This window comes from Panthera leo, chromosome E3 (assembly GCF_018350215.1).
Source record: "Panthera leo isolate Ple1 chromosome E3, P.leo_Ple1_pat1.1, whole genome shotgun sequence".
Taxonomy (NCBI): Eukaryota; Metazoa; Chordata; class Mammalia; order Carnivora; family Felidae; genus Panthera; species Panthera leo.
This window is the reverse complement of record NC_056694.1, coordinates 3,672,636-3,695,893: the sequence shown is the minus strand read 5'-3', so window position 1 is coordinate 3,695,893 and position 23,258 is coordinate 3,672,636. Positions and strand designations below refer to the sequence as shown.

The following is a 23,258-nucleotide window of genomic DNA, read 5'->3' as shown; positions in this document are numbered from 1 at the left end:
GCCCGGAGACTCGCGCAGCAGCAGCACCACCTGGTGGCCCGGGGGCCCCCTCGCACCGGGTGGAGCTGGGGAGCAGCCTAGGGAGCTGGCGTGCGAGGCGGAAAGCTGGCCTCAGTGGCGCGGGGGCAGGAGGCGCCGAGGCTGGGGGCGGTTTCTCGCCCCACCACACCCAGCGTGTCTCTCCCGCCTTGCTCTAAGGCTCCGAGCGCGGTCCCCGGGAACCACGGCCGGAGCCCCCTCTTAACGGCAGGAGGCTGTAGGCCTGAAGTCACAGCACCTGCAGCCCACCTGGCAGGGGCCCCAGGGCCCATCTAGCAGGAGGCGGGCGAGAAAGGACGCGGAGCTGAGGCCCTTCTGGGGGCAGATGCACTCCTGGGTCACCCTGCTTCCTCCCTGCCGGTATTCGGGCGGTTCTTTCTGGGACCTCCGGGACGCTGTGGGGACGGAGCAGGCAGGAACGGCCTCCGGTGTCTGGTGCAGCTGCACGAGGGTCCCCAGGGCCAGGTCTCGCAGACCAGCAGTGCACCCCCACTTCTGGCCCTGCCCCCCTGGGTGGAGAAAGCGCACAGCCCCTGCCTTGTGCACACAGATACTTGCGGGAAGAGGTTTATTTTTGCTGTACCTTTTCTTGCCCGAAACCAGGAACAGCCCGAAACAGACCAAGCAGATGCCATCCAGCCCCAAATCATACCTGTGTTACCACACAGCCCACCAGGGTTGGAGAGAGACACAAAGAGCCACCGACTGAGGACGTGACGGTCCTGGCAAGCACTGAGGGACCCAGACCCACCCGGGCCTCCTCACGTCCCCTCTGATCACGGAAGCCGAGGCCCGGCCCTCACGCCGGGCTCTTCGTCACCGTCCTTTCACCCCGGCAGGAGGCCGGTCTCCTTCTCCACCAGGCGGCTGACGGTGCGCAGGGCCAGGGGCAGGGCCGTGTTGGCGTCGCGGTGGTAGCGGGGCTCGGACACCTCCGTGCTGGGCGTGAGCACGAACTGGGCCACGCTGGGCATCTTCAGCAGGGTCAGCAGCTCAGCGGCCCGCGTGCGCACGGCTCCCGCGTCCTCCTCGCAGCTCGTGGAGCTCGGGGCTGGGCTCTGGGCCGGGGTCCTCATCTTCGACAGGAACAGAGAGACCCTGAGGATGAAGGGACCCGGGTCCGCTGCAGGCGTGCCCCGCACGTGGAACGGGGCCCCCAGCTCGTGGGGCTCGAGCTGGAGAAGCGAGGCGGCGACGCCAGCAGCCTTCCCCCCGCGGAGCGGACATCGGGGACCGGGCAGGCATCCGGGGCCCATTCCCTTCCCCACGGGAAGCCTGAGGGTTTCCCTGTCCGGCCGCGACCATACCTGGGGATCAGGTCTTGGCTCCGGGAGGCCAGCTTGGTCAGCGTGGTCATGAGCACGGTGACGACCTGCGGGGGACACCTGGGGAGGGCGGCCGACGGGCGGGACTGGGTGACCTCGAACAGCACGGCCTCCAGGGCCTCGAAGAACCTGTTGATCTGCTCCACGGTGCACCGCCGGTCCCACGACACGGACAGGTACTCGCCGATGGCCCACACCTGGGTAGGGACAGACCTCAGCCCCCTGCGGGCCGCCCGCCTCGGGAGCGGGGGTGCTGGCAGGGAGGCCGGCCTTACCACGGAGGCGAGCATGGCCCCTCGGCCCTGGATCCCGCTCACGCTCCCCACGAACTCCAGCAGCTCCTTCGCCAGCTCCACCACCAGCGACGGGTGCAGCGCGCACAGGGCCAGGAACCGCGAGCTCAGCACCCTGCCCGGGGAGGACCCAGGTGGGCCGTGGCCGCCCCCAGGCCCCAGGCCGCGGCCCCTCACCCAGAACCACAGCCAGCGGACAAAACGGAAGGCTCTGAGCACCAGGTCGGGGTGCAGATAGTTCTGGCCCCTAAAGGAACCCGCAGCCCCTCCACCCCCGGGGAGGAGGCCGGGGCTGGCGAGCGGCCTGGCCACAGGCCCGTGTGCATCGGGCCCTCCGAATGGAGAACGGGCAGCCCAGAGGGCTCCATGGAGAGGGACCTGGGCCAGCACGGGGATCACAGACCTGGGGCGAGGGGCGGACACAGGGACGGAGCGCTGGCCTGGTAGCTGGGCCTGGGGGTGACGCTAGGTGGCAGCTGGAAGGAGGTCAGCCACAGGGGGAGCGGGGACCGGACATGGGACCTGAGAGGGGACACTGAAGCCGCGGGGTGCGGGCCCACCTGTGCACATGGGCCTCGTACTGCGGCACCTGAAAGAGGGAGTCGCTTCTCTCCAGGAGCAGCAGCGCCAGCTGTTTGGTCAGGGCCCCGTCGGCAAACTGGGGGGCAGGAGGGAGACCGACTCAGTCCCGGTCCCGGTGACGTCACCTCACGCCACGCTCTGCTCCGGTCCCAGCCGTGTGCGCCAGTCCCGGGCAGGTCCCAGGGCCCCCGTTCTGGGGAGGAGGACGGCCCCACCGCGGCTCCCACCCTTCCCCGTGACTCTGGCCGAGGCAGGCTCTGCACGAGTCCGTTGCGAGGATGCCATCCCTGGGCGCATGTGCAGCCCGTCCTCCCTCCGGGCTGCCCCGGGGCCGCGGGTGTGTGAGGCTCACCCGGGTCACCGCTGAGAAGAAGGCCTCAAGCAAGGTGGGCACGGCCTGGGCGCACTGGACCACACGGGCGCAGCTGGCCAGGGGCTGCAGCAGCCGGTGGAGGGGCCCCAACCTGGAGGACACAGCGTGGCCCACTGAGTCTCCGCCACACGCGCCCCAGAGCCCACACACGTGCCCTCAACACATGAACGGTGGGCCGGGGCCTGAGGGAAGAGACGGCGGTCAGAGCGCCACGGCCCGGGCCACGTTCTGTGACACCAGCCTCCTCGGAGCAGGGCACGTGTCACCACGAGCGTCGTCTACCGCAGCTCTGCCCCCGTCATCAGGATGGAACACAGGGAGGGCCGGAGTGGGGCCAAGCTGCGAGGGATCTGCAGTCAGGATGCCCTGTTCTGGTCCCCAGGCTCCTCCTCCCGGGGCGTGCTACGCCTCAGTTTCTCCTTCTGTGCAACGGAATCTCCACAGCACGTACCTCGCAGGGTCACGAAGACTGACCCAGGGAGCCGGCGGGGAGCCGAGCACGAGGCCCACGTCCAGGGAGCACCCATGACGTGGCCACTGCAGCAGTGGCGGGGCAGCGGGGGTCGGCCGCGCCTGCCTCTTCGCGTCGGGAGGCACGAGGCCCAGGGGCAGAAGCAGGGTCCCACCCATCCCTGGAGCAGGCTCTGGCCACACACAGCAGGTCCCAAGGCCTCGGTGCCGCACCCCAGAGGCTTCCCACCTCTCCGTGGTCCCGCTGGCCGTGGCACGCAACAGGTGCTGGAGAAGACCCTGGAACTGGGGGTCCCGGGAGGCCTCCAGGCAGCTGGGGATCTTGAGGGAGGGGTCCCACAGCGGCCTCTCGGATGTGGCTGGCGACAACCTGTGAACAAGCAGGTGCCTGAGGCCGGGCTTAGCTCGTGCAAAGACAGAGCAGACGTCCCCGGGATATCACGGCACCCGAGCCAGCGGGCCTCAGGGTGACGGGAGCAGGCCCGGGGCGCGGTGTCTGCAGGGCGAGGCTCCACCTGCGAGAAACGGGCTGGGGGCTCCAGGGCCCCGGGATGGCGCCGACGGGAGGCAAAGAGCCAGAGGGAGGCGCTGTCATCGGGCAGAGCAGCAGGGGCAGGGAGGGGCCGAGGCACGCCCCCGGGGCTCACCTGAGCTGAAGGTCCAAGGCCGCAGTCAGACAGGGCAGGTCCAGCAGCGCATGAAGCACCTCCACGGCTGTGTCCGCGTCCACCAGCGACGGCAGCAGAGCCACAAACTCGGCCGTGAGCGGCGGGCTGTTCCAGGCCAGGAGCTGCAGTGACAAGCGAGGCGGCTCGATGGGAAAGGGGGGGCCCGTGTGGGGTGCACAGCCCAGCAGCGGGGCCGTCGTCTGGGAGCCCACGGGCCGCCGCAGAGGGAGGACGCCTGGGTCCCGGGTTGCCCATCGGCCGGGGGAGGGTCCCTCCTGTGATCCTGGAGCCTGAGACACCCCGGCCTGTTTGCCCTCTGTCCCTGCTCCGATTCTGCATTCGCTTTCTCCTGACAATCAACGTCATCTCTTTCCACCTGCCGTGGATTTTTTTCCCCCTCTAATCAAAGGACAGTGTCTCTAGCTGAATTTGCAAAGGCCACGCAGTGACCGTGACCAGTCACAAAAGACATCGGAAGTCAACAGCACCAAAGGGCTGGGCACAGCAGGCAAGGCTCCTGGATGAAGGGCTGACCGGATGTGACCATCTGGACAAACCCGTGAGAATAAACCGCTGTCAGGCCCCCTGTTCCTCTGAAGGGGGTCAGCACAGGGCTCTCCCCACCGGCGTAGGTGCTGTTTCCGTGTGACGCACGGACCCCCAGGCCGCCCCACGGTTCACCTTCCGCCCTGTACCCCCCCCCCGGCCCCCAGCCCCCGGCTCTGGCCGAGGACGACGACACGTGCCTTGAAGAGGTTGGGGAAGCTCCGTTTGAGAATGTCCAGGTTCCTGCCAAACAGGGGAAGGTTGTCTCTGCAGAAGCACGTGAGCTCGAAGGCCAGCATGGGGCTGTGGAAGAACTCGGAGGGGGTCCTGGTGAGCAGGTGCCGGAGGATGGCTTCCGAGTCCACCGCGGCCGCCTCCCCTGAAAGGCGCCAGCAAGGTCAGGGCCGGGGCCCCGGCAGGTGCGTCCCCACCTCTGCCGCTGGCTGGGGTCCCTCGGGGTCACGGGCCAGGCCTCCGAGGCCACACGTGTCTCCGGGACACCAGGGGCTCTGGGGTGTGCACCCCGCACGAGAAAAACCGGCTGAACTACGTTCAGCTCTTCCCGAGAGTTTCTGGTTACAGACCGATCCCTCTGAGGGACGTGATGCGGAACGTTCTTTGGAAGGTACTGGGTTCCACGGCCCCTCCCACGAAACTCCGGTGAACCCTCACGGCCAGGAGTTCCGAGGTCAGCGTGAAGTCGCTACCTTTTCATTCGCTACATCGACCCGCCGAAAAACGACACTACCTGCTGCTCACAGTCCCTCAGAGCGCGAGAAGAGACAGGCTGTCCCGGGCCGGGAACCGGAAGGTTCTCCTTGAGCCCCCAGGCTCAAGGCGGAGGCTCACCGTGGTTCAGGAAGAACTGCGCGACGGGCAGCAGCGTCCGCACCCGCGCCGGGTCCCCGCAGAGGCGCGCGTGCAGGGCCTTCAGGCAGGACAGGGTGCGGTACAGGAAGGAGGGGTCCTGCCTGCAGAGCACGTCCAGCACCAGCACGGCCTCCACCAGGCACTGCGGGGACACGGGGACACGGGGACGCGGGGACACGGGGACGCGGGGTGGGCTTGGGTGGAGCCGGGGAGGCCGGCGTGCCCTGCCCACCCCGCACTTACAGCTTTCTGCAGGTCTGAGTCCCCCTTCCTCAGGGCTCCTGCAGAAGGAAGACGGTCCCCTGGTCTCTGTCAGCGTCACAACAGTGAACGAGGGGCGCACTGTTCTGGAGGCTCGAGGAGAGGGCGGGGAGCCATCCGGGAGCAGAGAGCGGCCCCCCGGGGTGGACGAGACATTGGGACAGATGCCCGGGAGGGCCGGGGACAGCTTCTGTCCCTTGCCCGGCTCCCCGGGGTCTACGTCCGGAACACAAAGCCCCCCCCCCGGGAAAGAGAGGCTGCCCCACGGGCCCCACGAGCAGCCTGGGACGTGGCCCCGGGACTCACGCCGCGTGCTCTGCTCCGCCAGGCGCTGGCAGTACTCGAAGGCTTTCTCCCGCAGCCGCTCCCGCGGGGGCAGCAGGCGGCCGGCGGTGGAGCCGGCCGACAGCACGGACAGCGTCGAGCCCTCCAGCTCCGACCTGTCGTCTGGAGAAGACAACGAGGCACTCGAAGGGCGCCCAGGCCAGCCCGTCCGGGGGCGTGAAAGTCACCGGGGCCGGTCTCACCCTCAGCACACGCCCCCGTGGAGCCGAGGTGTGCCCCGCCCGCGAGTCCCGCCGGTCTACACCGCCGGTCAGACCGCGGAGGAGAAGGGGCTCGGGGGAGCTCTCTCCGGACACCCTGATGACGTCCGCCCTCCGAGATCACTCCGGATCCCGCCCCAGACCGGGCAGGGCCTCTCGGTGCCGCTGAGGCTCGGCCGGGGCTGCCGGCGTCGCCTGGAGCCTCCCCCGGGCCCCCCTTCCCGTGGCTCCCCCACCACGTCCCACCTGCGTCCGGGGCGCTGGGGCCCTCGGGGTCGCTGTGCAGCAGCCAGGCCCGCAGCATGGAGAAGGCCTGCACGTTCAGCCACTGGTCCTCTGTGAAGTGCTGGCCCGTGGACAGCACCGTGAAGAAATCCGTGGCCACCGCCCCATCCACCTCGGTGACCGGGCCGGGCTGCGGGAGGCAAGGAAGGATGGGCAGCGCTGTGGGGACCCGGGCCGGGGAGGGCGGAGACCACGCGGGAGCGGGAGGGAGCCCCGCCTTCACACCGGGTGTGGCCGTCCACACTCGAGAAGCGGGGGCGGCCCCCGGGAGATGCATAAACGCTAGCGCCCGAGCGGACGCGGCCCCGGCAGGTAAGCGATGCTCGCCAGCGCGTTTGGCACACGACGTCCCGGGCTGGGGGGCCGTGACCCTGCGAGACCCAAAACTCCCTCACCCAAGTGGAGACACAGAGGGATCATTCTGGAACCAAGGCGGGTAGAAAGACGGGAGGAGCTGAAGGGACCCTGCGGGCAAGGCCGGCCAACGTGGCCCGGGGCCGCCCAGGGACAGGAAGGGTGGGAGTCTCCAGGCTCACCTGCCGGGCTCTGGGTGTGGAGAAGAAGCCTCCGGAAGTGTGCGCCACCCCTTGCTGGACGCTGGCGTAGCGGAGCCAGTCCACCAGCCGCTTGCTGAGCTGGTTGGTCTGGTCTATGGGTCGGGGAGGGGGGGGAGCGGGGATAACAGGTGGGAAATACGTAAATCCACAGATGCGGGCTGCAAGGGCACTCGTAGGTCTTTCTAGAAAACAAGCAGCTGCTCCCGACAGGGTGCTGTGCCCCGGACCGCCTCCCTCTGTGCCACCCGTATGGGCCTCTCAGGGAGGACGAATACCTTCGTGGAGGGTGTGCGGGGCGAGGTGGGTGATCTTGGACACGACGGGAAGCAGGTGCCTGGGACTGGGCCCCTCGGGCTGCCGGCTCTCGAGGATCTTGAAGACGCGCTGGCCCACGCTCCTGACCTCCCCCTTCGGGTCACCCTTCAAACAGAACACAGGTGGACCGGAAAGCAGTGACTTACGTCGGCGTGAGAGCGACAAGTCATTTTGGTCTGACAACTTCTGGAAAAGGACCGTCCAGTTCTGAAGGCTGCTGCTCTGCTAGCATCATTCTTTCAGTGAGGTCACCTTTTACCCGTGTCCAGGACTGGGGCCTGGATTGGCCTTCATAGAGCCCTGATGCTTCCCCAGAGACGAGAGGAGACAGGAGGAGATGGGGGTAGATAGGAGTGGGGGCAGGGAGGCAAGAGAAGGCGGTAGGTGGGGGGGTGGGGAGGCAGCGGTGGGGAGAAGCAGGAGGTGGTGGAGGGGGGAGGTAGGAGGGGGAGGCAGGAGGAGGCGATGGGGAGAGGCAGGGGAGGCGTTAGGTGGGGGGGGAGACAGGAGAGGGAGGCAAGAGGAGGCGGTAGGTGGGGGGTTGGGAGGCAGCGGTGGGGGGAAGCAGGAGGTGGCGGAGGGGGGAGGTAGGAGGGGGAGGCAGGAGGAGGCGATGGGGAGAGGCAGGGGGAGGCGTTAGGTAGGTGGGTGGGTGGGGAGACAGGAGGGGGAGGCAAGAGGAGGCGGCAGGTGGGGGGGTGGGGAGGCAGCGGTGGGGGAAGCAGGAGGTGGCGGAGGGGGAGGTAGGAGGGGGAGGCAGGAGGAGGCGATGGGGAGAGGCAGGGGGAGGCGTTAGGTGGGGGGGGGAGACAGGAGGGGGAGGCAAGAGGAGGCGGTAGGTGGGGGTTGGGAGGCAGCGGTGGGGGGAAGCAGGAGGTGGCGGGGGGTAGGCAGGAGGAGGCGGTGGGGAGAGGCAGGGGGAGGCGGTAGGTGGGGGGTTGGGAGGCAGCGGTGGGGGAAGCAGGAGGTGGCGGGGGGGGTAGGCAGGAGGAGGCGGGGGGGGAAAGGCAGGGGGAGGCGGGGGGGGGGTGGGGAGAGGTAGGTGTTTCTGTCGCTTCTACAAGCACACAGGTGTCGGAGGACTGGTACACGAGCGACAGCCGGAAACACGGCCGAATGGAGGGGAGGCCAAGCCGAGCCCGCCTGTGCCGCAGGTCGGCGCCCGCACAGGGGCCGTGCGCTGGCACCCCAGGGTGACCTAGGGCAGGGAGGCCCACTTAAGCAGGGACGGCCATGTTACCTGGGCCAAGAGCACAGAGGCCACCAGACTCAGCTGCCGGGCACTCTGGACGTGGTCACAGGACAGGCTCAGGTCGTCGCGGGGCGACATCTCTCTCAGGATGGAAGCGCACAGGAGCTGGAGCTGCTCGGGGCACTTGGGCGAGCACAGGGTGGTCTGCAGCAGGTGCACGCAGGTGTCCTCCAGCCTGGGGGCGGGGGCAAGGCCGTGTGAGCAGGGGCCGTGTCCCAACAGGAGCCCCCCCGGGGCCACCGCCCCGGACCGTCCGGCAGGCAGAGAGAACGTTCTGGATCCAAGGGCTGACGGGTATCCGCCTGCGGCCTCTCGTGTTGGGTGCCTGGCCCGGGGCCCGCAGCACCCCAGAGACCATCACACTCACTTCCTCTTGTATTTTGTGGCTGACACGATGAGGAAGAGCCTCTGCAGGGCGTCCACGGCGTCGGGCCCCAGCTCCTCCTTCTGCAGCAGGTTAACGACCCGGGAACAGAACTTCTTCAGCTCCTCGTCCCGGATGTCCCTGAGCAGAGAGCGAGGCCAGCCACCTGATGTGCTGCCCTGAGCCATGGACAGAGCAGCTCTCGCACGGGAGGAAATGCCCATCGAGCAGGGTAGGCCGGGTGTGGGCGAGAGAGCGATTCCACCATCCCGTGGCACCTCTGCCTCTCGTGGGGACCCACCTGATTACCCGGCCTGGTTCCTCCCTCCCTCCCTGGGGCCCAGCCATCACCGGGTCCCCTCCCCCCTCCCCTGGCGGGCAGGGCCGGGGGGAGACCACCACTCCCGACAGCAAGCCCCGATAGAGACCACACGCATTCGGATTTGGTTGTCCCAGGAGCGGAAGAACTAAAACCGAGTGGTTTTAGGAGTCCATATTAAGGGAGGTTGAGCTTGAAGTGAGTTGCTTTTCAAAAGATCCGCTCAACGAGCCTTGAGCTTGTGGGACAAGAGCAGAATCTCATGTATTAAAGGACAAGTGCAGTGACATGTAAGGTATGCCTACCACATACAGCTTCTTATTCCAGTGTTTAATCTGCCTGGTTAAAAATAGTATCTGTTGAGCGTTGACAACTGGTAAGACATTGAACAAAGTCTCAAAATGGAAAGCCGGTTTTAAGTTCTGTTTCAGTCCAGAAGCTAAGAGAAGATAACATGCCAAGGAGACACGGTCCTACGGATCTCCGGGGTGGTGGTGGTGGGGGGGTCTCGGAGAAGGGCCCCCATCTTTCCCCGAGCCACGACTAAAGGCCACCAAATCCCCGCTGGACCCATGAGATGCTCGAACTCAGGAGAGTCTGGAAATTTGAACCACTACAGATGGGGCATCTCCAGACTCGGGCTGATGAGAAGGTTAAGCAGACATCGGGAGCTGGGGTCCTGGGGTAGCATCTCGTCTTTCCTGTTCTTACTTGGAGGCTGGCGGATAAATCTCAATGAATCTGCCACCACTTCAGGTCTCCCTCTCACCTCCCAGCCCATTTTCATTTTTGTTTCCCTTTGACGTAGCCAGAGTCGGATTCGGTGGCTTACCACGTAACCGGCGCTGTGGGGGGAGGACACAGAAAGACAAGAGGCCGGGCCAGGTCGTTTCTAACCGGGTTAATGGGACTGAAGCTACCAGACCGTCTCAAAATAATATGGGAGGCTCCTCCTCCCAAATGAATCCTTTCCAGCATGTTCCCCATGTTGCAGGATGCTTTCTAAAACCCAGTCTGCTCCAACCCCTCAGTGGCTCCCCAAGGCCATCAGAGCCAAGCTCCTACCGACCCTAACAATGAGTAGAGGGTCCCTGGCCTTCCTTAGTTGGTCTAAGAATCCCGCAGTTCTGTTCCCCTGCTCTTGCCCCCGCCGCCCCCCCCCCCCCCCCCCCAGCATGGACCTTCTGCCTGAAATACCCCTGACTTTATCCCTTGCTGGTTATCTCCTCATGCAGAGCCTCCAGTTGGCTGCAGCTTCTGGAACTGCCCCCTGACTTGCTGCACTCTGCACACCCGTTCTCAGAGCCCCTGTCCTTCACTCAGTCTTCAGCTCACAAGCGATGCTCCTGGCCGCTTTTTCCACCCTTGCTTTCCAGCTCTGAAGAATTCAGAAACAAAAACTCACTGCAAATCCTAACTCCCGGACATCAGCAACTTATTTTAAAGTGCTCCCCCCAAATCACAGGCTTCATTAGAGCCAGAGTGAAAACCAGTGACACCTGATAGGGACTAGCTTTCCTCAAACGCTGAGAGAGAGGAATTGCATCACACGTGTATTTCACTTTTGGATATCGAACCACATTCTACCTTCAAACCACCCACACTCACCTGTCCAAGTCAGCGCGAGAGAAATATTAAGATGGTGAGGGCTAGTCATCCTGCCTTTCTATCCACGAAATTTATGACCAGGAGCAGAGGGGAGTTGGGAGAAGTAAACCCACTGAAGTTCTGAGTGGGTGTCTGCTCTTAGTGTCATCTCGCAAGAACGTGGGCGTGACCATGTTGCATCTTGAGAGAGAGGCTGGTGTTTAAAGATACCTATTTTCACTTCCTACAACCCCTAAATTCAAGTGAACAAGAACCCTAACATTGGAACTTGAATATTGGAATTATCTGCCCAACAGTGATGGAGACAGACGGGGCCACAAATCGATGAGGCACTTTCCCAGCAGGGTGATTTTGGCCACATATTTTTGCCCCGTTCACAGCCTTTAGAACCTAATATACATTCAAGATCTCACTTCACTAAATTACAGCGGCTTCAGCGATCCTAATCCTTCCCACCAATCGGTCCAGCGCCAGATCGAGTTTGGGGGTTTTTAAAAAAAGTTGACCACGGGCATTTTTTTGGATGCAAGTAGCTTCAAGTCTTACACCATCTGATGACGGTGGCGTTTTAGCCCTGGCCCCCTTTCTGCTTTGTCTCATGACTGGTTAGTTGATGGGCAAAGGGCTACCGATGAGTTAGTGGCGATCCAGGGCCAGCTGCGGGCCAGAAGCAGGTGGGTAATTTCTCCACTTATCTAACCCCTCCTCAGGAAGGCGTCTTTCTAAATCGCAAAATCCTCCCTTGGCTCCCCCACCCCTCGGATGGTATCAAACTCCTGAGCCTGGCGCTGTGCTCGCTGCTGTGGCTCAGTCCCACCAGGCTCTCCAGCCTCTGGATGGCTCTGTGCTCCTGACCCCAAAGCATGTGGGAGCTTCTGGCTGTCCCACTTCCTGCTGGGCGTGGGGCGGGGGTGGCTCTCACCCACAAGCCTTCGCCAGTCCGCGGGGCCCCATCCCGGGCCCCCAACCCCAGACTTGGACGGCGTGGCCTCCCCGTCCCCCTGGTCGCTAGAGCGGGTCCAGGAGGGCTGCTTGGAGTCGCCACGCACGGGTCGCTTGAGACAACCCCCCCCCCCCCCCCCCCCCCCCCCCCCCCCCCCCCGCCAAGAGCCCCCAGGGAAAGGTCGGGGCACCTGGCCTGGTGGAGCAGACTCTCGGCCCCCGCCGTGAACATGTCGCCGCCGCCGCCAACACCGGCGACTCCGGGAGCCCCGCCCGCAGCCCGGCCCGCGGCCCGCCACTTCCGGGTCGCGTCACGTGTCGCGTCACGTGGGCGGGGCGGACAGGCCGCCGACCAATGGGCTTTGGTGGAGCAAGTCCGAGGGGGCGGGGCCGTCAGCGCTCGCGCCACGGGCCCAGGTGGGTTCCTGGTTGCCTTAGTGGGCTGCGGACCCCGGAACCTTGAGACCTGGGGCCCCGAGACCCCCGAACCTCGCCCCTTCCCGCGACCCCGCAACCCCCAGCACCCCGTGACTTCAGCACCTCAAGGCCCCAGGTCCTCCCCGATGGATTCCGGGTGCCCGGTGGCGTTAGGAGGCGGCCTGCCTCCGGCCGCAGCGCCATTGTCCCACTTGTAGGTGGTTACCTGACCACAGACTACACCGGCTTGTGCGGGTCCGCTGCTCACTAGGACCCGAAACGTGAAACTGCGGCGTGTGGCAGTTTGCAGGGAACAGCCGAACGAACGCCTCAGCAGTGTTTTCTTCTGAGGCTCCCCTCTGTGTGGCACCGGTCTAGGCTCTCGTGGTGCTTTAGAAAGTCTTACTCGATGCCCACCACAACCCCGGGCTGCGGGCAGCAGGCCTAGAGAGGAGTAGTTCTGGGGGAGGTGTGGCCACAGTATTCCCATCTGCAGACTGGGTGGAGGCTCAGGGCGATGCCCCGGGCGGTGACCATGGTGGGTGGGGAATGCTGGGCTGGGCAGGCAGGGTGCTGGCGGAAAGGGTTTCCAGAGGGACTGGAGCCCAGCGTGATCCCAGAGGCCCTCGGGCCTAGGGGTGGGGAGGGGCAGGCCTACCTCCTGGGGCTTGCTGCACCTGCGGGGGGACTGATGTCGGGCAGCAGGATAGGGGCAGCAGGATAGAGAGTGGATGGGGTGGCCCAGGAGACAGGGAGGTCGCCCGAGTGTGGCAAAGGCCACCAGGATGGCAAGTAGGCAGTTTCAGCAACCGTTCACGGGGAGTATTTGTAGGACCTGGGGACGGATTTGGGGACAGGAGGGCGAACAGGGAAAAATCACGGCAACAGCAGGATTCTGGCTTTCCGGGAGGTGCCATTCCCTTGGGATTGGGGCAGAAGAGGAGGAGTTTGGGGAGTCATTCATTCAACGAGCGAGCAATGACTGAGTCCCTTCACTGTGCTAGTGTTTCAGGTTCTGGAGAACAAGGGAACGGGGTGGGGGGGGGCCCGGGGAGCTTACAGTCAGCAGGTGGGCAATGATCGACTATGCAAATGCACAGCTGCCTAGCAGTGGTAAGTGCTATGGAGGGAAGAAAAAGCTGAGTGAAAGCAGGGCGCTGTGGGAAGTCGGGTGTCTGGGCGTCTGGGCAGGGTGGTGGGACAGGGGGGGCCTCTGAGGGATGAGCAGTAAGGACACACCTGATGCCGGAGAGAGGGTGGAGGGAGGACCAGCCAGGCACTCACCTGCCAGAATCCCGGACGTGGCGGTCTGAGATGCCGCGCCGGCACCCAGGAGGTGCTGAGGGCAGCTGGTGCCGGGGACCTGGAGACGGGGCCACAGAGTGACGAGGAAGGGAGCTGGCGAAGGGAGTCTGTCCTGGGAGGTCTTTACGGGAGGCCTGCCACATGCGCAGCACCGCAGGTCAATGATCTCCTCGAACCGGGGGACAGCTTGAGTGGTTTTATTACCACCATTTGAAGCATGGGTGGACTGAAGCTGAAACTGGGGAAGGCGCCCAAGGTCACACACCTGTCAGCGGAGAGGCGCTCGGAACCAGCGGGGGATCCCCGGGGCAGCCACACTGTGCGCTGCCTGCAGAGGAAGGGCCAGAGAAGTAGCGTCTGGGAGAAGGCGGGGCCGTGGAGGTCAAGTCCTGAGAGCCGCTGAGCCTGCGCGCGGGGCAGGCACGGACTCGGCCCAGCTGGCACGGGTCGGGGCCAGTCAGGCGAGAAGCACCTGGCTGTTCTGTTCGACCCCGTAGGCACGGGGAGTCGCAGCTGCTGCCGGGAGTGGGGAATGGGCAGCAGGTGGGGGGGGGGGGGGGGTGGAGCCTGGAGGGGAGGAGGCACCTGCGGGCCGCTGGTCCGGGCCGGGCTGCAAAATCTAACTGCAATCCACTGCCCTGCCGTTGCTGGAGCGTTTGCTGCAGGAAGCGGCCAGGAGCAGGAAGCACCCTCCCGCCTTGCGGGAGCACCCGTGTTCCGTGTTGAAGGGAGAGGCTGGCGCCGCGGGGCCGGATCTGCAGAGCCCCAGCCCTGGAATCACGAACGCACAGGAAGTTGGGTGTGAAAATACCAGCGGATAGCTCACTAATGACCCGTGGTTTTGGTGCGAGTTTACTGGCTCATTGGGCCACGGCATAGACATCGGGCCCAAAGGTTAATGGCATTGGGGAGCCTGGGCGGCTCGGGCAGTTAAATGTCTGACTTCGGCTGGGGTCATGATCTCGTGGTCCATGGTTCGAGTCCCCACGTCGGGCTCTGTGGTGACAGCTCGGAGCCTGGAGCCCGCTTCCGATTCTGTCTCCCTCTCTCTCTACCTCTCCCCTGCTCGCACTGTCTCTTGTCTCTCAAAACATGAATAAACGTGAAAAAAATTTAAAATTCAAAGGTTAACGGCATTTAGACCTACAAAACTGGAGACCTATAAAGGAGTTCAAGTACAATTTCATAGCTTAAGAAAATGTTTATTGAGGTAAAACATATGAGGAACACCAATTCTGAGTGAACTCAACGAGCTCTCTCATTTCTATTATTCAGTGGTACGGAAGTAAACGTTCAGCTAGCTCGTTGGGGGGCACAGGGCTGGCTCGTAGCGTTTGATAATTTCCGTGGTGTAAATACTCCCCAAATGGCAGAATTCCAAGCTGCCAACGCGACGTCACTGGGCAGCCCAGGGAGCCAGTTACGGACGCCATGGGTGGGGGTGGCCCAGGAACACAGGGACAGGTAGCAGCGAGTGATGAGTCGAGTACTCACTACCTTTGTTTCCAATGTAATTTAGAGAATTAAAATTTTTACTGATGGCTTTAGCAACTGGCTCACAAAATTCCCGGAGGTGTAGCAGGCGGCTCTCACGAGCGGACCCCGCACACCAATGTGAGGCCGCACGGCCACCGCCCCACTGGCTCGCGGTGCCTCGCTTTTGTCACTGTGCCTTAGTGCTGCCTGCTCACGCTTCCTACACGTGCCAGCCGACGGCGTTTAGCCTTCGCCGTGGCTCGGCCCGACGCCCCGAGAGGCGTCCGTGTGGCGGTCTCGAGCCGTGTTGTGTTCGGCGTGTGACTGCAGGGCGGGTCGCCGCTCGCCATTCTACTGTCGGCGAAGAATGACTCGGTTGGTTTCCGGATTCTGGCAGTTGTGCACGCAGCCGGGACGCAGTCTGTCGTTTGCGGGGGGTGCGCCCGCTGGCTTTGGCACGCACCCCGCTTCACGAAGCGGCTTTGCCTGCACCGAGAGCTTGGCTGTGTGCCGGGGCCATTCCCTCCCTCTCTGCGCACACACACCCTAGGCACCTTCCCAAGGGTGATATTTGACTGCTTCTTACAACAACGTTTCCATTTGTGTAAACTGGCATCTTAAGGTCTTACTAGTGAGAAATGGTCGTCTTGATCAAAACTGAAACTTGGGGCGCCTGGGTGGATCAGTCGGTTAAGCGTCCGACTGTTGATTTTGATTCAGGTCACGATCTCACGGTTTGGGAGTTCGAGCCCCACATGGGGCTCTGCACGGACCGTGCAGTGCCTGCTTAGGATTTTCTCTCTCTCCCCCTCTCCCCTTCTCTTTCCCCAAATAAATCACTTTTAAAAAACTTAAAGAGGGGCGCCTGGGTGGCTCAGTCGGTTAAGCGTCCGACTTCGGCTCAGGTCACGATCTCACGGTCCGTGAGTTCGAGCCCCGCGTCGGGCTCTGTGCTGACAGCTCAGAGCCTGGAGCCTATTTCCGATTCTGTGTCTCCCTCTTTCTCTGACCCTCCCCTGTTCATGCTCTGTCTCCCTCTGTCTCACAAATAAATAAACGTTAAAAAAAAAATAAAAAAAAAAAACAACTTAAAGAAAAACAAACCGAGGCTTAAAAAGCTACACGTTTCAGAAGGACGCTAACTAGCCAGCGCAGCTCACAGAGCTTATTCTCACTCTTGCTCGTTATTCGGCTAAAATCCTGAAATGTCCCGACTCTGTTAAGGTTGAGCTCAGGCTTACAGTTAGCATCTTGCGGTGGCGGTGGGGTGAGGTGAAGGAAAGCAGGGTTCAAGCTTCAGTTACAACCGCAGGCAACCGCAAAACCCGAGAGAGGCCAGTTGTTTGGCTCGGCGAGGGGACGGGGTCACGTGCACAAATGCTGGAGAACCTTGACCAAAGATGCGTCTGTGACAAATGCACGTTTCTATGAAATCCCAAGTCAGGACTGGCACCCTTCTTACGACGGCTGAAATCGTAAACCCGGCCGGGCTCTGCAAAGGGGGGGCTCTCACCGCAGCTGACGTGCACGATGGCCTTTAATGCACAGAACACTGTGAGGCAGGGGCCCCAGTTTGCAGATGAAGAAACAGGGCTTCTTGGAGGTGGAAGCCCCCCCCCCCCCCCGCTGAACTGTGAACCCAAGTCTGTCCAGGCTCCGCCCCTGGTGGGTGCGAGGGCCCACCCGCGAGGCGGCTACGGGCGTCGGTGGGCTTCCCCAGCTTCGCCGTCGGTGCCTGGGAGCCGGTAGAGGCTCCGCCGGTCCCTCTCCGTCCAGGGGCAGATGTGGCTTGTCCTCCCGTCCCTGGAGCTGCAAACACGCACACTCAGGGAACTCCCCGGGGCCCAGGCCAGGCCAGGAAATCACAGGCACCTGTCCGTTGGCTTCTTCCCGGGAAAGGGCTACCGGGCACAGTGGGAGAAAACACACCTGCCCCAGGAACGGCCCCCTGGGGCCAGGCGCCCCCCCCCCCCCCCCCCCCCCCCCCCCCCCCCGCGCCAGGGAGCAGACAGTGGCTGGGTGTCCACCCGTCTGTCCCTCAGCAGTCACTCACAAGGACCACACAGAGCCCCGGGTCACTTCTGTAATATATAATTTTATTTCTGGTTATAGAAACAAATGCTAAGAGGAGAAACAGAACTTCCCCATCCACATACAACCATTTAATAGATAAAAGGACAGTTAAAATAAATGGAAAACAAAAAGTAGAAATTTGCAACTTTGTTATAGCTTTAAAACATTAACGTCTGATACAATTAGAAATCACATTCAGATCTCAAACTTTTAAAAAAAAAAGTATGGCTCCTTATTAAAAAAATACTGTATCCCATTTGAAACGAAAACGCAGGCAGGCCCAGCGAGGTGGGCCTCTCGTCTTTCTGAGGACGGGAGCGGACGGGACCGCGGGCCGTCTGCCACCTGCCACCTGCCGGGGCATCTGGGTCCCTCCCGGGAGGGTTTCCCGCAGACGGACGCCCGCCGCGGGCCCAGGGAGCCGAGTCTCCACTGTGTGGGCAACCACCGCTTTTCAAGCACTGATGATGAAACATACGGTGAAAAGATACTTCAGACAGCCACTGTACAAACACGCTCACGCGTGCACACACCCCCAACACCCGCCCCCCCCAAGTCACTTTACAGGGAAGGTAACAAGCCTCTGTACTGGTTTAATCCCTCATCATGCGGGCCGTGCTGCGGGCACGGGGTTTGCGGGGCTGATCCGGGCGAGAGTCTGGGTCCCACCTTTGTCTCATTCCTCCTTCACCCCATCCTGAAATACAGACTGAGCCGCGTAAATTAAGTATCCGGGTATCCAGAAAGCCTTCCGGGCAGGGAGCTGGGAGGGAAGCAGGGAAGGGCCAAATTTAAAATGCTTGATTTTAAATCCCATATTTGTGGATTAAAAAAGGAGAGGAGGAGGAATCTGGGTCAGTTAACACAGAAAGTTAGACGTGATGAGCTTAAGAGGCAGCAGGCACAGGTTGACATCCTTCACGCCGGTTAACTTTGTGCGGGGAAAACCCACCCGAGTCAAGGCCCTCTTGCAGTGCGGCCAGCTGGCTCAGCACTCGGGGCGACAGGTCACTGGGCGCCTCGGGACTCTGGGAGACAGCTCAGAGGAACAGCCCTGCCACTGCAGCTAAGGAAAACATTGTGCAACGTGCCAGACGATGTAACAGCAACCCAGGGCACGTGGCCTGTCTACACGGCCACATCCCTCCCGGGCCTGGCCTCCCCAGCACTTTCTACTGTTTCTGACGCGGAGTAAACCACCAATAAATATTCAGATGGATCAAATGAGCAAACTATTCCAGAAGAGATTCCCAAAGAGAATAAGCCAGAATTCTTCCAATTATCATCTGAGTCCTAAAATATCTGGGTTGGAGCAAAGAGGAGAGAGCCACCTGGAGACTCGCCGGCCCGCCTGGGATGAGACCAGAACCTGTGGAGGGAGCGGCGGATGCAGCTCCCCCCCCGCCGGCCCCCGGGGCCTGCTCCTCACGTTCCCCAGTGCACCCAGATGCCAGCAGGTGCCAGGAACGGGGACAGACATGCCCAGAAATGAAGTCACTGCTCCGTTCACTCTTGGCTGAATCCTCACGGCCAAAACCAGCGGTTAGGAGAACTGAAAGAGACGGGGTCCCCAAGCGTCACTAACGCAAAGAATTTCCTCCCAATCCTGTGTAGCAATGCAGTGCGGCCTCAGCCCCGGGCCGCGGGCAAAGCTTCAGAGGAAGCCCCGATTGGGAGTGACCGGCAGGAGGGCCTCCCACCAATAGTTGGCTGCGTTCCAGCGTCCCGGGGACCAGGCGTGTGTCTGGGGGTGGAGGCAGGGGTTGTTTTCTAGATGGGAACCGGGCCTCCCGCAAGCAGCCGGCACGGACACTCGCTCTTATGTGGCGGAGGCACCGTGGGGTCCGTCAGGCTCGCAGAAGTGATCCTGCGGACGTCCGACCTCCGTTTAGCTGTCCTGTGTCCCCCCTCCTGGGGGGAGCGGGCGCAGGCAGCACCCCTATTTTCTTCCTGGGGCCCTGGTGCCTCTGTGCGGACCTCCTAGGACACGGTGGAGAGGCAGGTCGTGGAGCGTCCCTCCAAGTGGCCGCAGGGCCGAGCCGGGGTTGCCGAGCGCCTTGGCAGAGACGGCCCCACACGGCCTGGGGCCCCTGAGGACTCTGCGGGACAGGCGGTGGCCTCGCTCAACGCGGGAGGAAAACGATTTTCCTTTAACGCAGCCGGGCAAGCGGGCCTGTGTTATTTCAGTTTGGAGAACGCGCCTGTGGCTGCGTCACAAAGTCCCGTCCTGGAGCCGGCACCAGGGACAACAGTGGAGACCTCGGCCAGCTCCTGGGGCTGCCGAGGACCCACCCGGCCAGGTCCTGAGCATTTAAAACCTAACGCGGGAGGCGAGGCCTCGGGACAGAATGCGTAAAAGGAAAGGACCGTATAAAACTGGAAAACAAGCTGAAAACGAGGGACAGACACCCTGCAAGAGACTGCGGGCGCGGCCACCCCTGTGGAGGCCCGTCTGGAGGGCGGCCCCACACGGGCACGCGGACAAACTTACATTCTTCTCAGAAAATATTGCTTCGAGGCTGAGGTATCACAAAGGCGGCTTGCGGGGGGGCTGGGAGGAGACGTTCTTTGCTTTAAGCCAAGCTAGCAGTGGGGCTGTGGGTCGGGGGGCCTGGTGGGGACTGTGGGTCGGGGGGCCTGGTGGGGACCGTGGGTCGGGGGGCCTGGTGGGGACTGGCGGCCACGTGGCCGGGCTTCCTCTTAGCAGCTCTGCCTCTTGGGACCCGCAGAGAGTCGCGGTGCCTAAAATAAGCAGCACGCGATCCCTTCAGCATCTGTGAGCACAGCTGCCCTGATCCCTTTTCTGGGGGAGCTACCGCCTCTCAGGGGCGCGGGGGGCGGCGCTGTGTGACCCCGAGATGGCCCTGCGTCCCGCCCGCACGCAGTCGCTCAAGGGCAAAGCGGAATGTGAGGCGTTTGGAGAAACGCACAGCCACGGGACTCACTTCTGGGCTCTAAGAGCTCGGGGAACATTGTTTCTTCCCTGACGCTTTCTCACGTTCAACTACACGTTCAACTAAGCATCTTTTTTCAAATGAGGCCTGTTTTGTCTCTATAAAGAAACTGACCCCAAGGCCAAAGGCACGCCTTCTCCTTCTGAACAATGAACGGAGCGACCTCGTGTGCTCCCTCTGGATGCTCCACGGAGACCCAGTCTCAGAGGAAAGGAGAGCACTGATCGAATCATGCCCACGGCCCCAAACTGGTCTTCCGCCAGCCCCGGTGAGGAGCAGGAAAGGGACCAGCAGGTCCCCGCTGAACCCATCGGGGCGCGGCAGGGCCCCCGCCCCCTGGCCGTGGCGGCACCCCCACCCCGCCAGCTCGAGAATCACAGAATAGTCATTTTAGTGACTCAGAAATCCCTCGCCACCTTCGCAATTTGGCCTGGCTGTTAAACAGAGAACAAAGGGAAGACCGCAAACCTTGAACATGAACCCACCAGACCGAGAGTGGGGAGTTGACGGGAGCGGCTGTAAGCACGCGGACCCGTTCCCCCCCAGCGCGGGGCTCAGTGCACCCGGCCATCGGTCCTGCGGTCCCCAGGGCATGGGCCGAGGCCCAGAGGGCTGTGTCCCAGGACGGGTGGGGGCGGTTCTGGCAGGTGTATAACCTCACCGGGGGATGTGAGCCCTGTTACCTTTACGACTTTACAGAGATAGTGGAAAAGGACATCTGCTGGAGCCCCTGGCGCTCTGCCTCAGCCTGTCCTTGCACCACTCAGGACAGCGTCCGCGGCAAGAAAGACGCGGACCGCTCGTGAGGTCCACCCTACGGTCGCAGGGGCCGTGCCTCTGTGGCCTTCTGTGCCCTGCACCGTGGCACTCACTGGGCCCTGTGACACGCCCCGTGAGCTCTGGGTACAGGCCTTTTCCTTCCACTGCCCACCAGACCGTCCAGTTGGGAAACGCTCAGCTACTGAGTAGTTACTTCTGTGACTTCCTTCCTGTGCAGAGAGGGTGTTTTCCTGCATCTGGTGCCGGTCGACGGGGCGACAGGTCAAGCAGCAGACAGAAGGGAAGCCGGGTACCAGGGGGAGAGGGCCCAAGTGCCCTGTGTCACGACGCAGGGGAGACGGGACCTTCCCAAAGCCCGCACAACTGCCTGGCCGCCCCCTTCACACGCACCCGGGCCCCCGGGTGACCAAAGAGAAGGTTCTGAGACCCCTGAGACCACACCAACACCAGGATGGTGCCGGGATCGAGCTGTTTCCGCTTCTCCCCCACTGGTGGGGGGGTGGGGGCGGGCCCCCCCTCTGCAACCCACACGTGTGGCGGGTCACACGTGGCCAAGATTCTGAGGGCCGCGGTTCCTTGGTCATTTATAGCCTGGCACTCTTGCTTCCAGTGTGGGGGGAGACCATCACTCGGTTGGCTCCAGGGGCACGGAACGACCTTTTCGCTCTAAGGTGCATCTGGTCCCCAGGTGCAGGCTGCCCTCAGCCTTCCGGCCACCAGTCCCAGGCCAAGGGTGGGCAGGAGCAGGCCCGCTCTTGGGTCAGAGGACCGTGAACCCACCCACACGCCCACCGTCTGTGAGCCCGGACGGGCAGCTCCCCCAAGGCCTAGCCCTGCCCCTCTGCCCTGCGCCCGTCCGAGCTGACCCCACAGGGTCCCCTTCTCAGTCCCGTGAGCTCCCCACGTGGCAGAACCCACCGATGGACACCCTGCCCTCTCTCGTCTTCCCTCTCCTGGAACCACTGCCCGAACATGGGGTGGGTCATCACCAAAAATGAACGGAAACCAAAGCGTCTCCAAAGCCGGGCAAGCAAAGGGTCGGCGCCAGGCTCACCAGACCTGGCGAAGGCCCGAGGCTCTTCCGCGCCCACGCTGTCCTGCGTGTCCCGTGCAGGCTGCCGGCCCAGCGTTCCCACGGGGGCAAACCTGGGGCCGTCCTGCCGGCCGGTGAGCAGATACAGTCCCCTCGGCAGGACCTCCTGACAGCCGACCTGAAGGCAGGCCCTGGGTTCGGATCCTCCCAGGTGAGGCCCTCGCAAGGGGCAGACTGCCTGTGCAACGCCCACCACCCCACCTGCCCTCTCACACACACACCAGACGCTGCGGCAAAGGACAGAGTTTATGAAGCAGAAATCGCCAACGCGGAACAGAGTGAGGTTTCCCATCACCGAGGACGGCACGCCTGGCCACTTGCACCCCAGTGTCACCGGAGGCAGTGGGTGGGGACTTCACAGAAGAGCTTCTCTCCCAGTTGAAGTTGGTGCCATAGACACGAGCGGTTTGGGGCTTGAAGAATGTCAGACGAGGTGTCACAGGCCGGACGACAGGACACTCTGGATTTGTCCTTGGCGACTGACGACCACGGCAGTGAGACAGAGCCTGTCCGCCCGCCCCGGCCACGGCCCGGCCACGCTTGGCACATAAGCCCGTCTTGCCTGAACGGCCTCGAGACTGTTCTGCGGTTTCTCCTTCGCTCTGAGCTGGCGCCTGACCCGGCCCACCAGGCCCGCTCCTTCTCTTGGGGGCTTTAGGGGCCGAGCTCGCTCCCTGTCGCTGCCGCTGGGGCGGGGGCCTGGGGAGGCAGCTTTGCTGGTTGGAGACCGATGCTGAGGACAGGCGACTTCCAGGAAGAAAAACTGTTCCTGCTGGACTTCTGTGCAGGGCCCGGTGTCCACCGTCAGAAAAACCAGTGCTGGGGCGGCCGGCCAAGTTTAGAGTCGCTTTTCACAGACCACTTGACGTTTCCTGAGAATGTTCTCCAAGAGGAGCTGAAGAGCTAGAACGTGGACCCCAAACTGGGCTATAAACCAGGAGTGCGGCGGCCTCACCTCCGGCTGTGGTGACGGCTCCAGGAGGCACGGGGCGTCTGTGAGCGCAGGGCCTCGGCCCCGGGGAGCCTGGCGTCACTCGCTGGTCATGCGGCCAGGTCGCAGGCAAGACCGATGGAGGCAGCAAGAGCCAAGCACAGGGGCGGTGTGGCCCCGGCGCTGCGGGCACAGGACACGGCCTGACTTACAGCAGGAGGTACGTGTCGGGTGGTAAAGCGACCGCCACTTGCTGATGGTATCCGAGAGGTGCCCGCCAGCGCTGTGCGTCCCACGGCATCCAGGCACTGGGGCCTCAGGCCCGCTGAAGACACAGGGCTCGCCGATTCCCGGTTTCGGGGCCTCTGGACGAGGACCCTCGGCCGCTCCCGCCCACACAGCTTTCCGCCCCGAACGCCAGTCTGGGAGGCCGTCGATCTTTCTTGAAGTTAGCAGACAGAGCGGCAGGATTGACTCGTCACAGGATTAATGCCAGTAAGAAGCCCAGGCCTACGGCCGTCACGCTGTCCACAGACGCAGACCTCACAGACACCTGCTTCCTTTTGTGTTTATCTCAGATTTTGAGATGAAGCCTGAATCCCACCGTTCCAACA

At 63.0% G+C, this 23,258-nt stretch overlaps 1 protein-coding gene across 3 annotated transcripts; it reads right to left on the bottom strand.

Annotated features, from left to right (window-relative positions):
* Window positions 1–590: 590 nt before the first annotated feature.
* On the bottom strand, window positions 591–11,891 carry AP5Z1 (adaptor related protein complex 5 subunit zeta 1). 3 transcript variants are annotated; one of them, XM_042922068.1, is made up of 17 exons: window positions 11,807–11,891; window positions 8,750–8,887; window positions 8,371–8,557; window positions 7,091–7,235; window positions 6,795–6,907; window positions 6,220–6,388; window positions 5,735–5,875; window positions 5,411–5,448; window positions 5,147–5,309; window positions 4,498–4,676; window positions 3,731–3,873; window positions 3,313–3,453; window positions 2,592–2,703; window positions 2,218–2,315; window positions 1,640–1,772; window positions 1,347–1,561; window positions 591–1,137 (listed from the first exon to the last, which is right to left on the bottom strand). In XM_042922068.1, exons 1-17 carry the CDS (start codon window positions 11,845–11,847, stop codon window positions 867–869), a joined length of 2,427 nt encoding a protein of 808 aa, XP_042778002.1. In that variant the 5' UTR covers window positions 11,848–11,891; the 3' UTR covers window positions 591–866. The 3 variants fall into 3 exon arrangements, with proteins under 3 accessions (XP_042778002.1, XP_042778003.1, XP_042778001.1); XM_042922069.1 differs by lacking the exon at window positions 11,807–11,891 and adding an exon at window positions 9,371–10,211; XM_042922067.1 differs by lacking the exon at window positions 11,807–11,891 and having other exon boundaries at window positions 8,750–10,211.
* Window positions 11,892–23,258: the final 11,367 nt, after the last annotated feature.